The sequence below is a fragment of the Canis lupus genome, chromosome 15 (assembly GCF_011100685.1).
Source record: "Canis lupus familiaris isolate Mischka breed German Shepherd chromosome 15, alternate assembly UU_Cfam_GSD_1.0, whole genome shotgun sequence".
Classification (NCBI taxonomy): Eukaryota; Metazoa; Chordata; class Mammalia; order Carnivora; family Canidae; genus Canis; species Canis lupus.
In genome coordinates this window covers 41,067,011-41,079,466 of record NC_049236.1, presented here as the reverse complement: position 1 = coordinate 41,079,466, position 12,456 = coordinate 41,067,011, and the positions used below count along the sequence as shown (strand labels likewise).

At 47.7% G+C, this 12,456-nt stretch overlaps 1 protein-coding gene across 10 annotated transcripts in view; it reads right to left on the bottom strand.

Annotated features, from left to right (window-relative positions):
- The window catches only part of DRAM1 (DNA damage regulated autophagy modulator 1), a 44,932-nt gene that overhangs the window by 17,158 nt on the left and 15,318 nt on the right, over nt 1-12,456 (bottom strand). For 8 of the 10 annotated variants that reach the window (XR_005370696.1, XM_038558844.1, XM_038558849.1 and 5 more), the window contains 2 exons: nt 9,245-9,387; nt 3,561-3,738 (listed from right to left, as the gene is read on the bottom strand). Coding sequence is in view for 9 of the 10 variants with exons in the window: in XM_038558844.1 (XP_038414772.1) it covers nt 3,561-3,738; nt 9,245-9,387 (321 nt within the window). In the remaining variant the exon portion in view is untranslated. Of the gene's footprint in view, nt 1-1,325; nt 2,050-3,560; nt 3,739-7,704; nt 7,868-9,244; nt 9,388-12,456 lie in introns of those variants that run through there. The other 2 variants (XM_038558847.1, XM_038558852.1) reach the window with 2 other exon arrangements.

The following is a 12,456-nucleotide window of genomic DNA, read 5'->3' as shown; positions in this document are numbered from 1 at the left end:
GGGGGTGCCCAGACAGGCCAAACAGTGCCTGGGACTGAGGCTAGAGCCTCCACGACCATCTGCACAAAGGCCGTGGCAGCCATTCCAATGGAGCTTATAAAGGCACAGGAAAAGCTGGGGATGAGCTGCGATGCTCTTAAAATGCTTTTGCAAACAGTTATGAATTCAAAGCTTTGAGTCAGTGTCAAGTTTAGAACTTCCTCTGAAAGCTAAGTCAGCGTCCTCCTCTCCCTGCCCTCCCTAAGCTCCCATATTTTGCAATTCTTAACACTTCTCCATTTCTCAAAATGAAAGATTCTCTGATCCTGTCATTACCATATTTCTGTTTCTAAAGTTTAAAAGCCTCTGAATTCTTGAGCCTCATCTTCTGCGCATCAGGTACCACGCTGGCAGTGAGGAAGGGGGAGACAGAGAAAACTCTGGCAAAACAGACTTGGTGTCTGCTCTGAGAAACATCATGGCCTAGTGGGATGAAGCCCAGGGAAGGAGCTGCACTAAGACAGGAAAGAAGCTTAACTGGGCATGAGGAAGGGCACGAGGTGTGATGAGCACCGGGTGTTATGGGCAACTGAGGAGTCACTAGCCTCGGTCTCTAAAACCAGTGATGGACTCTGTGTTGGCTAACTGAATTTAAATTAAAAAAAAGGGGGGGGGGCACAATGATGACTTGGAGGGAAAATTATGAATTCAGAGTGGAATGGGGTTTGAAGGGTCAGCAAAGGCTTCCTGAGTTAAGCTAATGTAAGCTGAGGCTTGAGGAGCCATCTGGAGCAGCGTCGCCCCAAAAGTAATGCCAGCCACATGCGTAATTTAAAATATTCTCCTATAGGCAGACAGCTTCTGCTCTGCCATCCTACCCAACTCTCCCTTGGGGTGTATTCAACAAACTTCTACCTCCTTACAAAAAAAAACAAAACAAAAAAATCACCCTAAAAAGAACCAAATGAGGGGCACCTGGCTGGCTCAGTCAGTAGAGCACGTGACTCCTGGTGTCCAGGTTGTGAGATGGGCCCCATGATGGGTGGAGAGATGACTTAAAAATAAAATCTTGGGGGATCCCTTGTTGGCTCAGCAGTTTGGCGCCTGACTGGCTGGGGGGCGTGATCCTGAAGTTCTGGGATCAAGCTCCATATCAGGCTCCCTGCTTAGAGCCTGCTTCTACCTCTGCCTGTGTCTCTGCCTCTCTCTCTCTCTCTCTCTCTATGTCCCTCATGAATAAATAAATAAATTAAATAAATAAAATTAAATCAAATCTCAAAGATAAATAAATCCAAATGAAATTAATTTTAATAATATATCTTATCTAACCCAGCATATCAAAAATATTATCATTTCAACATATACTAATATAAAGAATGAATAATTAGATATTTAACATTCGCTTTCTCTTTCTTCTTAAATCTTTGAGATCGGTGTGGTTTTTAGACTTAACTGCATATCTCCACGTGGACCAGCCATGTTTCGCATGCTCAGCAGCCTCGTGGGGGCTAGTGGCTACCAGAGGGGGCCGCTTGGCTTTGGGGAAGGCGGTGGAGGAGGATAATCCAGGCAAGGAGAGGACAGTGGATGGAGGCAGAGGGCAGGCAAGGGGAGTCCTGGGCAAACTGTGTAACGTGGGGTCAACCACAGGCAGTTTCATGGGGCACCTGGATGGTCAGTTGGATCAGGGTCCCCCTCCTGGATTCAGCTCAGGTCATGACCTCAGGGTGGTAGGGTCAAGTCCCACATGGGGCTCCGTGCACAGCGTGGAGTCTGCTTGAGATTCTCTCTCTCTCAAATAAATAAATAATAATAATAATAAATATTTTTTAAAAACCTAAAAAGATAGGCAGTCTCAGACTATGTGTCTCAGGCACAAGGACCTGGGTTTTACGCTGTCAGTGATGTTGAAGGGTCAGAAGCCGGTTGTGGGACGGGTGGTCTTGCAGGGAGGCCTCAGGGATGCTAGCAACCGCCTCCCTCTGTGCTTCAGTTTCTTCCTTAGTGAAGTGAGGATGATGTTCCATGGACATGTTGCAGTTAGAAGAGACAAGCGCATTTTAAAGATGTCTCAAAATCTTTGTAAAGAAATATAAATACCATGCTAAGGTGTCAGCCAAAACACCTTTCCATTCGGATGATCTCGTTCTAGTCAATCTAGCACAGGGACGTGCCCGTTTCTGTTTGGGGTGCTGTCCCTCAGCATTGATCCCAAGAACTGTCAAAAAACGGGACCTGTTTGTATGTGAAACTCTAGGGCCTGAAATGCTTATCCTTGCTAAAATTTTCTCCGATTTTAACATATAGAGATGTTGTCTCTCAAGCTGGAAGCAAGGAAAGGTTTCCTACACCAAACTTTGGCTTTAACACCACAAATGCTCCTACTATGAATTTTACAACTAACACAAGCTAAAGGTTTCAAGTAGGTATATTTGAGAGAAACATGAGTGTCTTCAATACATGAATAGGACAAGGAAATTGCGAAGGAATTATCTCTATACTGAGAGTATGCATTTTGCTTAAATTTCTCAACACTAGTATTTGCTTCCTCTGAGCTTGGAAATTTTGTAACTAAAAATTTCCCTCCCTAAGATGAAAAAAAAACAAAACCCAAAGCCTTAGATTTCACATTTTGTGCAGCTTCTGTTTCAAAAGAGAAAGGTAAAACTTGGTATTTAGAAGCACATGGTGCATTTTCAGTCAAGCTCGCCCGCGTTATGCCCCAACTCCATCCAGACCACCAAAGTTTCTGCTAATAAAAGAGTTGCTCTTTTCCTACCGTCTGACAGAAATCACCATCTTTTGATGGCTCTGCAGTTTTTCTCTGATAAAACTGCACATGGTATTTCAAAAGATGTGGAACCTTCCAGCTTTTAAAGACACAGCTTTTTTTTTCCTGTTAAATACCTCTAGAAAGAAGAGAGAGAAAGGTCAAGCTCTCATTTCCTTTAACCCAGAATGCACAAGCCTAAAAATTCCTATTTTCTTTTCACGCTGTTGAATTAGAAAGTAGGGTGAGATTTCATCCTGAAACTAGAATCAGTGATAATGAGAGAAGGCTGTCTTTCAACTGACTTAGAAGCAAACGATAGAGAGGGCTTTTTCAAACCACTTAATTTGGATGAGTAAATGGCACCACCTACTACTGAACCACCGACTGCAGGGCGAGGGCAGGGGACGGGCCTGGGCCCTCACACAGCTGTTATCTTAAGTGCAGTATCAATATTTGGGGTTTTTGACCAAGCACTACAAAGAAAAATAAATATTTTCACATGGCTTATGAAATGTTCCCTGTCGGAAGGAAAGTAAACAGCCTAAAGTGTTCCGACAGGTTTCTATTCTTGCACACATTCCCAATTCTTTTTTTTTTTTTCACATTCCCAATTCTTACCTAACCAGACAATGTTGGGATATGTTCTTTATGGTTTTCTTAACAATTTCTCCCAATTGTTCTCCCAAAACCTGTGAAAACCGGGCTGTTAAGCTTTGCTGTTTTTCCATGCTCTCGGGTGGTGGTTGGGGGGCAGCTGGGGGACAGAGGGTCGGGCCCACAGAGACACTGACAAGTGTGCAAAGGATACTGGGGACGACGGCCGCACAGGACACAGCGGAGATGGCCATCCGCACATGGCATGTGGACATGCTGTTCCACTGGGGACACGATTTGTAAGAGATGATGGACTGCAGGAGTGTGTAGCCCACACCGCAGACGAAGGCCAGGAGGGCGCCGCCGTCATGCACCACCGGGACAGCCAGCTCCTGGAGAGAGAGAGTCACAACAGCCATCACCCTGCAGCACCCACGCCGGGCTCCCGGAGGCCACTGGCCCCACTGACCCACCTGCTGAGGCCTGGAGGGCGTGGGCCCCCAGTAGTGCGGGGGCACGGCCTCCCAGGCCCTCACGTCATGCCCTGGGTATACCCCCCGCCCCCGCCAATGTGGGCACCCTGACCCAGACCCGGTTGTGGGCACTACCCCCCCGCAGGAGGGCAGGGTCACAGGTCCTGCAGTCGGGCAGAGCTGGGTAAAAGTCCCCACCCTGCATTTCCCCATCCCTGAAATGGGCACCCTAACCCTTGTCGTGCAGGGCTGCAGGGAGGTGTCCCGGGAATTCCTTTTAAAATTATATAACCGGTTGCATGAAGGTGCCGAGCGTGGCCGGGGCTTTTCAGGCTCCCCTCACCGGTGACCTCATGCTCCTTCCCCTGGCTCCCCACGCACAAGCCTCAGCAACTGTCGCCAGGCAAAGGCTGATTCCCATGGAGGCTCCTTCCCCCACCCTTCAACCAGCTGTTGCACCGGAGGGCACCCCCATGACCAGTCCACACAGAGACCTGGGCTTGGGCCACGGAAATGCTCACGATGGACCCTTCACAGAGCTTGCTTTTGGCTCCTTTCAAATATGCAGGGGGCACTGACCTTCAGATGTAACAGTGACATCGGACTGAACTGTGGGGTCTCTGCTTGAATTTGAAAATGTGAGCTTTTGCAATGGCACAAGTAAAAGTATTGTCCACACAGGAAAGGAAGATTTTAAAAAATGACTTTCAAACTTATTTTCTAAGGAAATTTTACTTCCTGGCATCAAACCTAGTAATATAAGGGAAATCCCACTCTCTGATTTATGTCACAATAAAACATGGCTGCTTAACATTCTGACACATGGCCTATTAGGCACTCATGTATTAGGTATAGACCCTGTATTCCTAGGTTACCCAACACAGGAATATAGAGTTGGGAAAATCATATATGAAAAATAAAATACATTCTATGTCTTTAAAATATTTATATACCTTTAAGTAAAGAATTTTTTAAAAAACCAACTGAACTGTACACTTAAAAATGGTGAAGATGGTCAATTTTCAAAACATTTTATTTATTTGAGAGAGAGAGCATGAACATGGGGAGGGGCAGACAAAGGGGGAGAAGCAGGCAACGAGCGCCCCACACAGGACCCTGAGATCACAACCCAAGAGGTAGGCAGACGCTTAACCTACTGAGCCACCCTGGGGCTTCTAAAGTGGCCAATTCTATGTTATTTGTATTTTGCTACAATGACAAATAGCAATAATTCAGAGGAAATGCAATCAGTCTCTCAAAAAATAACCACACCCCCACGTTCACTGCAGCATTATTTGCAACAGGCAAGACAAAGAAGCAACCTCAGCATCCATCAAAGGATGAACGGATAATGAAAACACCACACACATACACAATTATTCATCCATGGAAAAGAAAGGAATCTTGCCACTGTGACAACGTGGATGGACACAAGGGCATCATGCTAAGTGAAATGAGCCAGACAAACAAAGACAAATCCTGTGTGATCTCACTTATGTATGTAATCTTAAAAAAAAAAAATTAAATCTGAACTTATCGATACAGAAAACAGATCAATGGTTGCCAGAGGTGAGGGGTGGGGGTGGAGATGGAGGATGGGGGAGGGGGATCAGAAGATAGCAGCTTCCAGATATAAGGCCCAAGGATGTAATGCACAGCCTGGTGACCATAGTTATTAATGCTGTATTATTATATGTTCAAAAATTGGTAAGAGAGTCAATCTTAAGAGAAAAAAAATTGTAACTATGTGAGGTGATGTCTGTTGATGAATTTATTATGATCCTTTTGCAATATGCACATGTATCAAATCACCATGCTACACACCTTACACTAATACCAGGCTATGTGTCAATGAAAACTCAGTAAAACTGAGGGGAAAAAACCAGTATTAAACCAAAAACAATATTCAACCAAATATAAAACCAATACTAAACTGATAAAATAAAAGAATGAAGAGAAACAGATATTTTTCCCCTTGGAATGTCAGGCACATTCAGACAAAGGAAAGTAAGCAACAGGCTGGACTTGCACTGCTAATGAGTCATTTTCAGGAATAACAATCTGAGAGCCCCGAGTCCTTCCATGCTCAATTTTTTTTTTTTTTTTTTTTTTTTTTACGTGAAGTAAATCAACATCCTGGATTTACAGACTATTTCCTCCAATGGCTATCAGGGAATTTGCCTCCTCACCCCTGCCCCGCTCCTAATTCAACCCATCCTTTGGGACCCACCTCTGCACACTGGGTGCCCCCCCCCACCCCACATTGACCCGGACCTGACCAGACCAAAGGGCCAGGAGTCAGCAGGAGCGGGACTGGGGTGTGCTTTCCCCTGTGACGTATACACTCTCCCATCAATGACGACTTTTAGAAGGGACAGGATTCTTAGTTCGGAGGTGAACTAGGGATAGATGCTAAAATGAAAACCCAGCACCCTTCGGGATCTCTTTTTCGAAACTCTGTTGCTACTTTAAAAGGTGGTGAAGAAGAAAGAAGAAAAAGAAAGAAAGAAAGAAAAAGAAAGAAAGAAAGAAAGAAAGAGAGAGAGAGAGAGAGAGAAAGAAAGAAAGAAAGAAAGAAAGGAAAGAAAGAAAGAAAGAAAGAAAGAAAGAAAGAAAGAAAGAAAGAAAGAAAGAAAGAAAGAAAAAGAGAAAGAAAGAAAGAAAGAAAGAAAGAAAGAAAGAAAGAAAGAAAGAAAGTAAGTAAGTTAGTTGAAAGGGTTCAAAACCTTGGCAACTTGACTCTCCCAAGAAGGAAATTTCTGGAAGGGAAGTCAAGCATGGAGAGAGGCTGGTGAGGACACGGAGCAGCAGCCACGGCCCCCAACCAGCTCAGGACGCAGCCCCTGGAACTCCTGCCCAGGCCACACGGGAGGAGAAGCGCCGACAGGCCCAGGGCTCTGTGGCTCACGCCCCCAGGTCCCCCGGGAGGGAAAGCTCAACTTGGTCTGTTCATAGCTTGTGGAGAAGGAAGTAGAGGCTATGGAACAAGGAAGTCATAAGGGTTATTTACGGGAACAAGGACAAAGCAAATACTTTGCTTCCGGGGAAGTTTGATATTCTATTCCCGGCTTCTGTGAAGATGTCATGGCCTCGCGAAACCTTAGAGAACCACCAGTTTGGTTGTCGGCCGGGAGTTCTCTTTGTGGAACCGGCCCTTCTGCTTTGAAAGGCGACAGCTGTCGTGCTCACCCCGCAAGTTATTTGGAGAAGAAAGTGACAGGCCGTGGGACACGCCACCTGCGCCCGGAACAACTCAGGTCCGCCGTCCCCAGGCTCCCCCTTGCCCCACATCTCAACCCTTCTCCCCAGCACACGCTGCCGGGGCTGGACTGTGAACTCTGGCCAGACTTTCTCCCCACAGGGATCTCCCCATTTCTGGCTGGAAGGTAACCGGTTCCTACCATTGCTGGCCGGTGGCTTCCATCCCCACCGCGGCTGCCCTGCCATGCTCGACCGGGACACAGAATGACCCGTCAGGCCCACGTGTCCCCTGGCAACCAGGACCAGGACACCACCTGTCTCCTGAGGCTGTTATGGGGATGACAGAAGTTAAAGCACGGAAGGTTTTCATAAATTCTGTCACATAGGAAATTTTCAATAAATCAGTTGTCATGAAAAACCAAGTGCACACGATCATGAAAAAGAGTCTCCCCATGTGACCAAAGTCACCTGAAACCATGTGCTATAGCCTTTGTCTTATTTCACCATAAAAGCACAACGAGGGTAGGAAAGTCAAATGGAGCAAGAGGCAAATCTACTTGCACAGTGCGCTCCACCGAGCCCTGTGCACTTGCCTGTGGAGGTACAACCTGTCTCTCCCCTTTGCACCTTTCAGTGTCAACGAGGAAACAATGATTGGGGCTTTAGAACATTCAAGAATGAAACCTCGTGGGACGCCTGGGTGGCTCCATTGGTAAAGTGTCCGACTCTTCATTTCAGCTCGGGTCCTGACCTCAGGGTCACGGGAGGGAGCCCTGCCTGGAGCTCTGGGCTGAGCGTGGAGCCTGCTTGGGATTCCCTCTCTCGCTCTGCACACACACACCCCTCCCTAGAAAGCAAAGCAAAGCAAAGCAAACTCGTGAGCCCTGAGACCCAAGAGATTATCTGCCCTGCAGAGCGCCCAGGAGCAGCCGCGCAGTCAGGAAGGTGTCCACCCCCCTCACCCCTCACCCCTCACAGCGCGGTGCTAAGTTTCCCACAGCACTGTGCTGTCCCCAGCCCCCGCAGCCAGCAACCCCCCTGCAGCCGGTGGACCCCCATAGGCGGCACCCCCGCGGGCAGTGAGAGCATGCGTGAAGGTGGAACAGACTGCCCGACAGTGACGCTCCTGACATTGTGCAGCAGGGGCACCGGCAGGTGCACGGAGAGCGGACAGTGGATGGAACAGGTGCAGCGCCCGGCCTGGCTCTGGCGAGGGACAGCGGTGGCCAGGGGCCAAGGCCAACACCTCTTTAGAAAATAAGCCTCATGCAAGACGGGAAAATTCTGTAAGGCGGTGTCCATGGGCAGGAGCATGAGCCCTCCGGAGTTTCGGCCTCTGTGCAGCCGCAAAGACACCGCAGTGGGGAGCGGAGCCCGCCAAGCAGTGCTAGCCTGTGCCGGCGACCGCCGCGGTGGCCCCCCCTCAGCCTGCTGGGCCCGGAGCGTGGCGCGGAGCCCTCCCCATCCCCTTTGCAAACCCGATATACAATGAGTATTTTTAAAACATGAAATGTTGTCTCCATGGACAAACAGCTCCCATGCTTCCAGAACGAGGCCGGGAGGAGCCAGTGGCCACAGGCTGGACAGACCCGGGACTGCCCCCCACCTGCTGTGGGAGGAGCGGACTGCAGAGCACATACAGGCCGCCCCGAGGCCTGGGCTCCCAGGTGAGGGCGCTGAGTAACCCGGGCAGGCGAGGCTGCCGGGCGGAGGCCGCTCTGCGAACCTGCGCACACATGCTCGTGCACACAAATATCTTCATACTCTTTTTTAAAAAGATTTAATTTATTGACTTGAGAGAGAGAGAGTGAGTGAGCCCAGGCGGGGGGAGGTGCAGAGGGACAGGGACAAGCTCCATCCCGGGCCCCCAGGGCCCCTGGGATCACCATCTGAGTGGAAATCAGGACTCGGAGGCTCAAGCAACAGAGCTCCCCGGGCACCCCCAATATTTCCACACTTAACGGAGCTGTCCCAGTGACCCAAGGCCTCTCCCACCATCAACCTGGCTGATCACTGCTGAGCGCAACGGGTTCCCCATGCCCCCCACGCCGCCCGCCCAGTCTCCCCTGCAGGGACCTTCAGATGATAAAGACCTGTTTCTAGGAAGCAACCTACCCCACTTAAATGCTTGCCCCCCCCCCCCACCACACAGGCAGCCTCTACCCTTGCTGTTGCCCTCCACGTGCCCCCTCAGCCGCTAGGGTGCCAACAACCGAGGACGTACCTGGAAATTGGCCACGATGCCCATTCCGATACAGCCCACCAAGCCGAGCACTAGCGACACCAAGTTAAAAACAGGAGTGCTGAAATAGCTGGTTTGATTTTGCTTCTCCACTATTTTATATCTCGTGTACATCGTGGCTGCACCTGGAAGGATAAAAGGCACTTTGCTGAATTGTGACTATTTGACCTTTCAGAACGAAAACCACAGGGACAGTTTGCATTGCTTTTTTTGAGTCTCTACTTCAGTCTCCTAATTGCCGTCATTTCCCATTCACCCCCTATTCCGCCTCCGTGTGACAGACAGACACACACACCAGCTTGCCTTTTGCCCTTTTCATGTAAAGCTACTGTGCACATATCCTGTGACTTTCTTTCTCTCTCACATAAAGTACACCACCGTGGAGCTCGCCCTGCATCACTGTCTCACTGCGTTTACAGGTCTCATCGCCCTATTGATTTAGTCTGTTGCCCCCTCATGTCGGGCTCCTACATCGCCAGTGTTTTCCCTGTTACCAGCAATGCTCAGTGAGAAGCCTTGTACACAAGGCTTCAGCACACTTTCAGTGCTTCTGAAAGACGAGTTCCTAGGAGTAGTATTACTGGAGCTAAAAGTGTGCACTAGTAAAATACCAAGAAGTATCCACAAATCGCCCCAACACGGTTTTGTGGCACTTATACTCTCACAGTAAAGCTCGAAAGCAGGTCTGCATGTTCTTGCCTTTTTAATTATCGCCAATCTAATGAAGGAGAAATCGCAACCTGTTGATTTAATCTGCATTTCTCTGGTGATTAGTGAGATGGAAAACTTTCAGTATGTCTACTGGTCACCTGCATTTCTTCTTCTGAAAATCACATTCAATTTTTTTTCCTGATTTTTCTCTTGACTTTGTCTGTTTGTTTTTAATTTGCTGTTGCTTTTCACACATTATGTACTTTAGTGGATTATCTGCCGTAAATATTACAAATTTTCTTCTAGTCCATCTTTAACTTTGTTTTCTGTATCTTTCTCACTTTGAAGTTTTAATTTCTTTATCTTCTATATCCGTCAGTCCTTTCCTGTTTAGCTTCTGGGTTTTGTGTAAGCTCAGATAAGAGTTTCCACCCTCAGGTTTTAAGAGCACTTTCCTATTCTTTATTATCTCACAGTTTTGCTTTGCATGGTTAATCCTTTCATTGCTGTTGATTTTTGTGAATGGTGTCAGGAGAGTACTTAAAGGTGTTTTTTTTTTTTTGAAGAGCTCATCAATTAACCAAATACCACTTACTGGTTTGGAGAGTAAAGTCACAAACTAATCTCCGCAACCGCAGGGTCCTTGTCTTTCTGCAGCTGGGTCCCTAGCACTAAGAATAAACACAGAGCCTACCACACCCTAGGCACCTACAAACTGAATGTTGACTACATGGATGGCTATCACAGTTTTAGATATGTATGAACTCTTACTCAGCAAATGTACCTTATAGGGGAACTTACATCAATATGCAAAGATGTATTTAAAAGAATATTCACCAAAAAATAAAGAATATTCACTTGAGCATGGAAAATTGCAAAAATCAGAAATAGCCTCCAGGCTTCACATAGGGGACTGATTAAATAAATTATAATGAGATGGGTACCATGCATATGTTAAAAGAGCAGAGTAGATTTTTTGTCCTGACAGTGTGTGATGGTCATGTTTTGCTGAATTTTAAAAAGCAAGCTAAGACCTAATCATTTCTCAGAGACTATTTGAAGTGAAGATGCTGGTGACAGTCTGCCTTGCCTGGAAGCAAAAAGCCGTATTTATCGCTTCCCAGTGAGGAAGTAATCTCTGCGTTCTAAATCTGGATTCTGGACAAGGATGGCACGCAAGGACACCCTGGGATTGAACACCTATGTCTACTTCCCCTTGCCCACCTCCAAAGCCTTGGGATGAGAAGACCACAGAGTGCGGCAGCATGAAACTTTCTCTTTACCCAGTAAGATGGACAAATTCCAAAAATGCCAAGTCTCCACTTAAGGCTTCCTGCCCCTCTGCCCCGCCCCCTCCCCTTCTGTCCTTCCCTCTGTGCCTCTGCCCTGCCCCCTCTCCTTCTGCCCCTCCCCTTGCACCAGTAGAGAGGCCAGAATGTGCTGATTACAGGATAGGCCCTGGCAAACAGCTGATTGTCCCAGGGGCTCAGGGCCTCTGAAGGACCAGGAGAGAGGGCCCACATCTTCTGTCCCTACATCTGGGTCACCCCACAGTAGACTGTGTTTTTCAGTCATTATATTAGCTGGCTAATGAGAGGGCTGTGACCATCTATCCACTGCACTGTATCCTATCTCAGGGTGTATTGAGGAGTTGAAAAGAAAAATCATCCCTGAGGTGGAGACAAATTGCTGCCTGCTTCACCTTTCCCGGTCAGCATGGGCCAGGCAGCCCCCCTGTCAGGGACGCCCAGAGACAGCGAGGACCCGAGGCCCCTAGAGCACGTGGCCATCAGCTGATTGCTGGGCCCACTGCCCAGGTTCCAACTGAGCAGACCTGTGGTGCGCCCTGGGGACATGCATGTGACCTGACACCCCGAACAACGTTCACATGCATGGCTTTCGGTACACACGCCGAGAAACATTAGCTTGTACATTAGGTGCTTTGACTTTCACCAACGCACTGGATACAAATCACAAACTTAAAAGTCAAATTACATTTAAAATTCATTTCCAAATCCTGTGACGTGTTACCAGATGAAGTGAAGAACAGTTCTACGACAAGGCCATAAATTACTGGATTTCCAGTAATCTTAAGTTTCTCAAAGTGGAGCAAAATTATAGTTGCAAAGGTTGTATTTAAAAAAAAAAAAATTAGGGCAGCCCCTGTGGCTCAGCAGTTTAGTGTTGTCTTCAGTCCAGGGCGCGATCCTGGAGACCCTGGATTGAGTCCCACATCAAGCTCCCTGCATGGAGCTTGCTCCTCCCTCTGGCTGTGTCTCTGCCTCTCTCTCTCTCTCTCTCTCTCTCTCTCTCTCTCTGTGTCTCTCATGAATAAATAAATAAAATCTTTAAAAATAAAAAATAAATTATATGCATGAGAGGCCTGGATGGCTCAGTTGGTTGAGCATCCAACTCAATTTTGGTTCAGGTCATGATGTCCTGGGTAGTGAGTGGGAGCCCAGAGCCCTAGTCTTAAAGGTTCTCTCCCTCTGCCCCTCCTCTCACTAGTGCTCTCTCTCTCTCTCCCAAATAAATAAATCTTA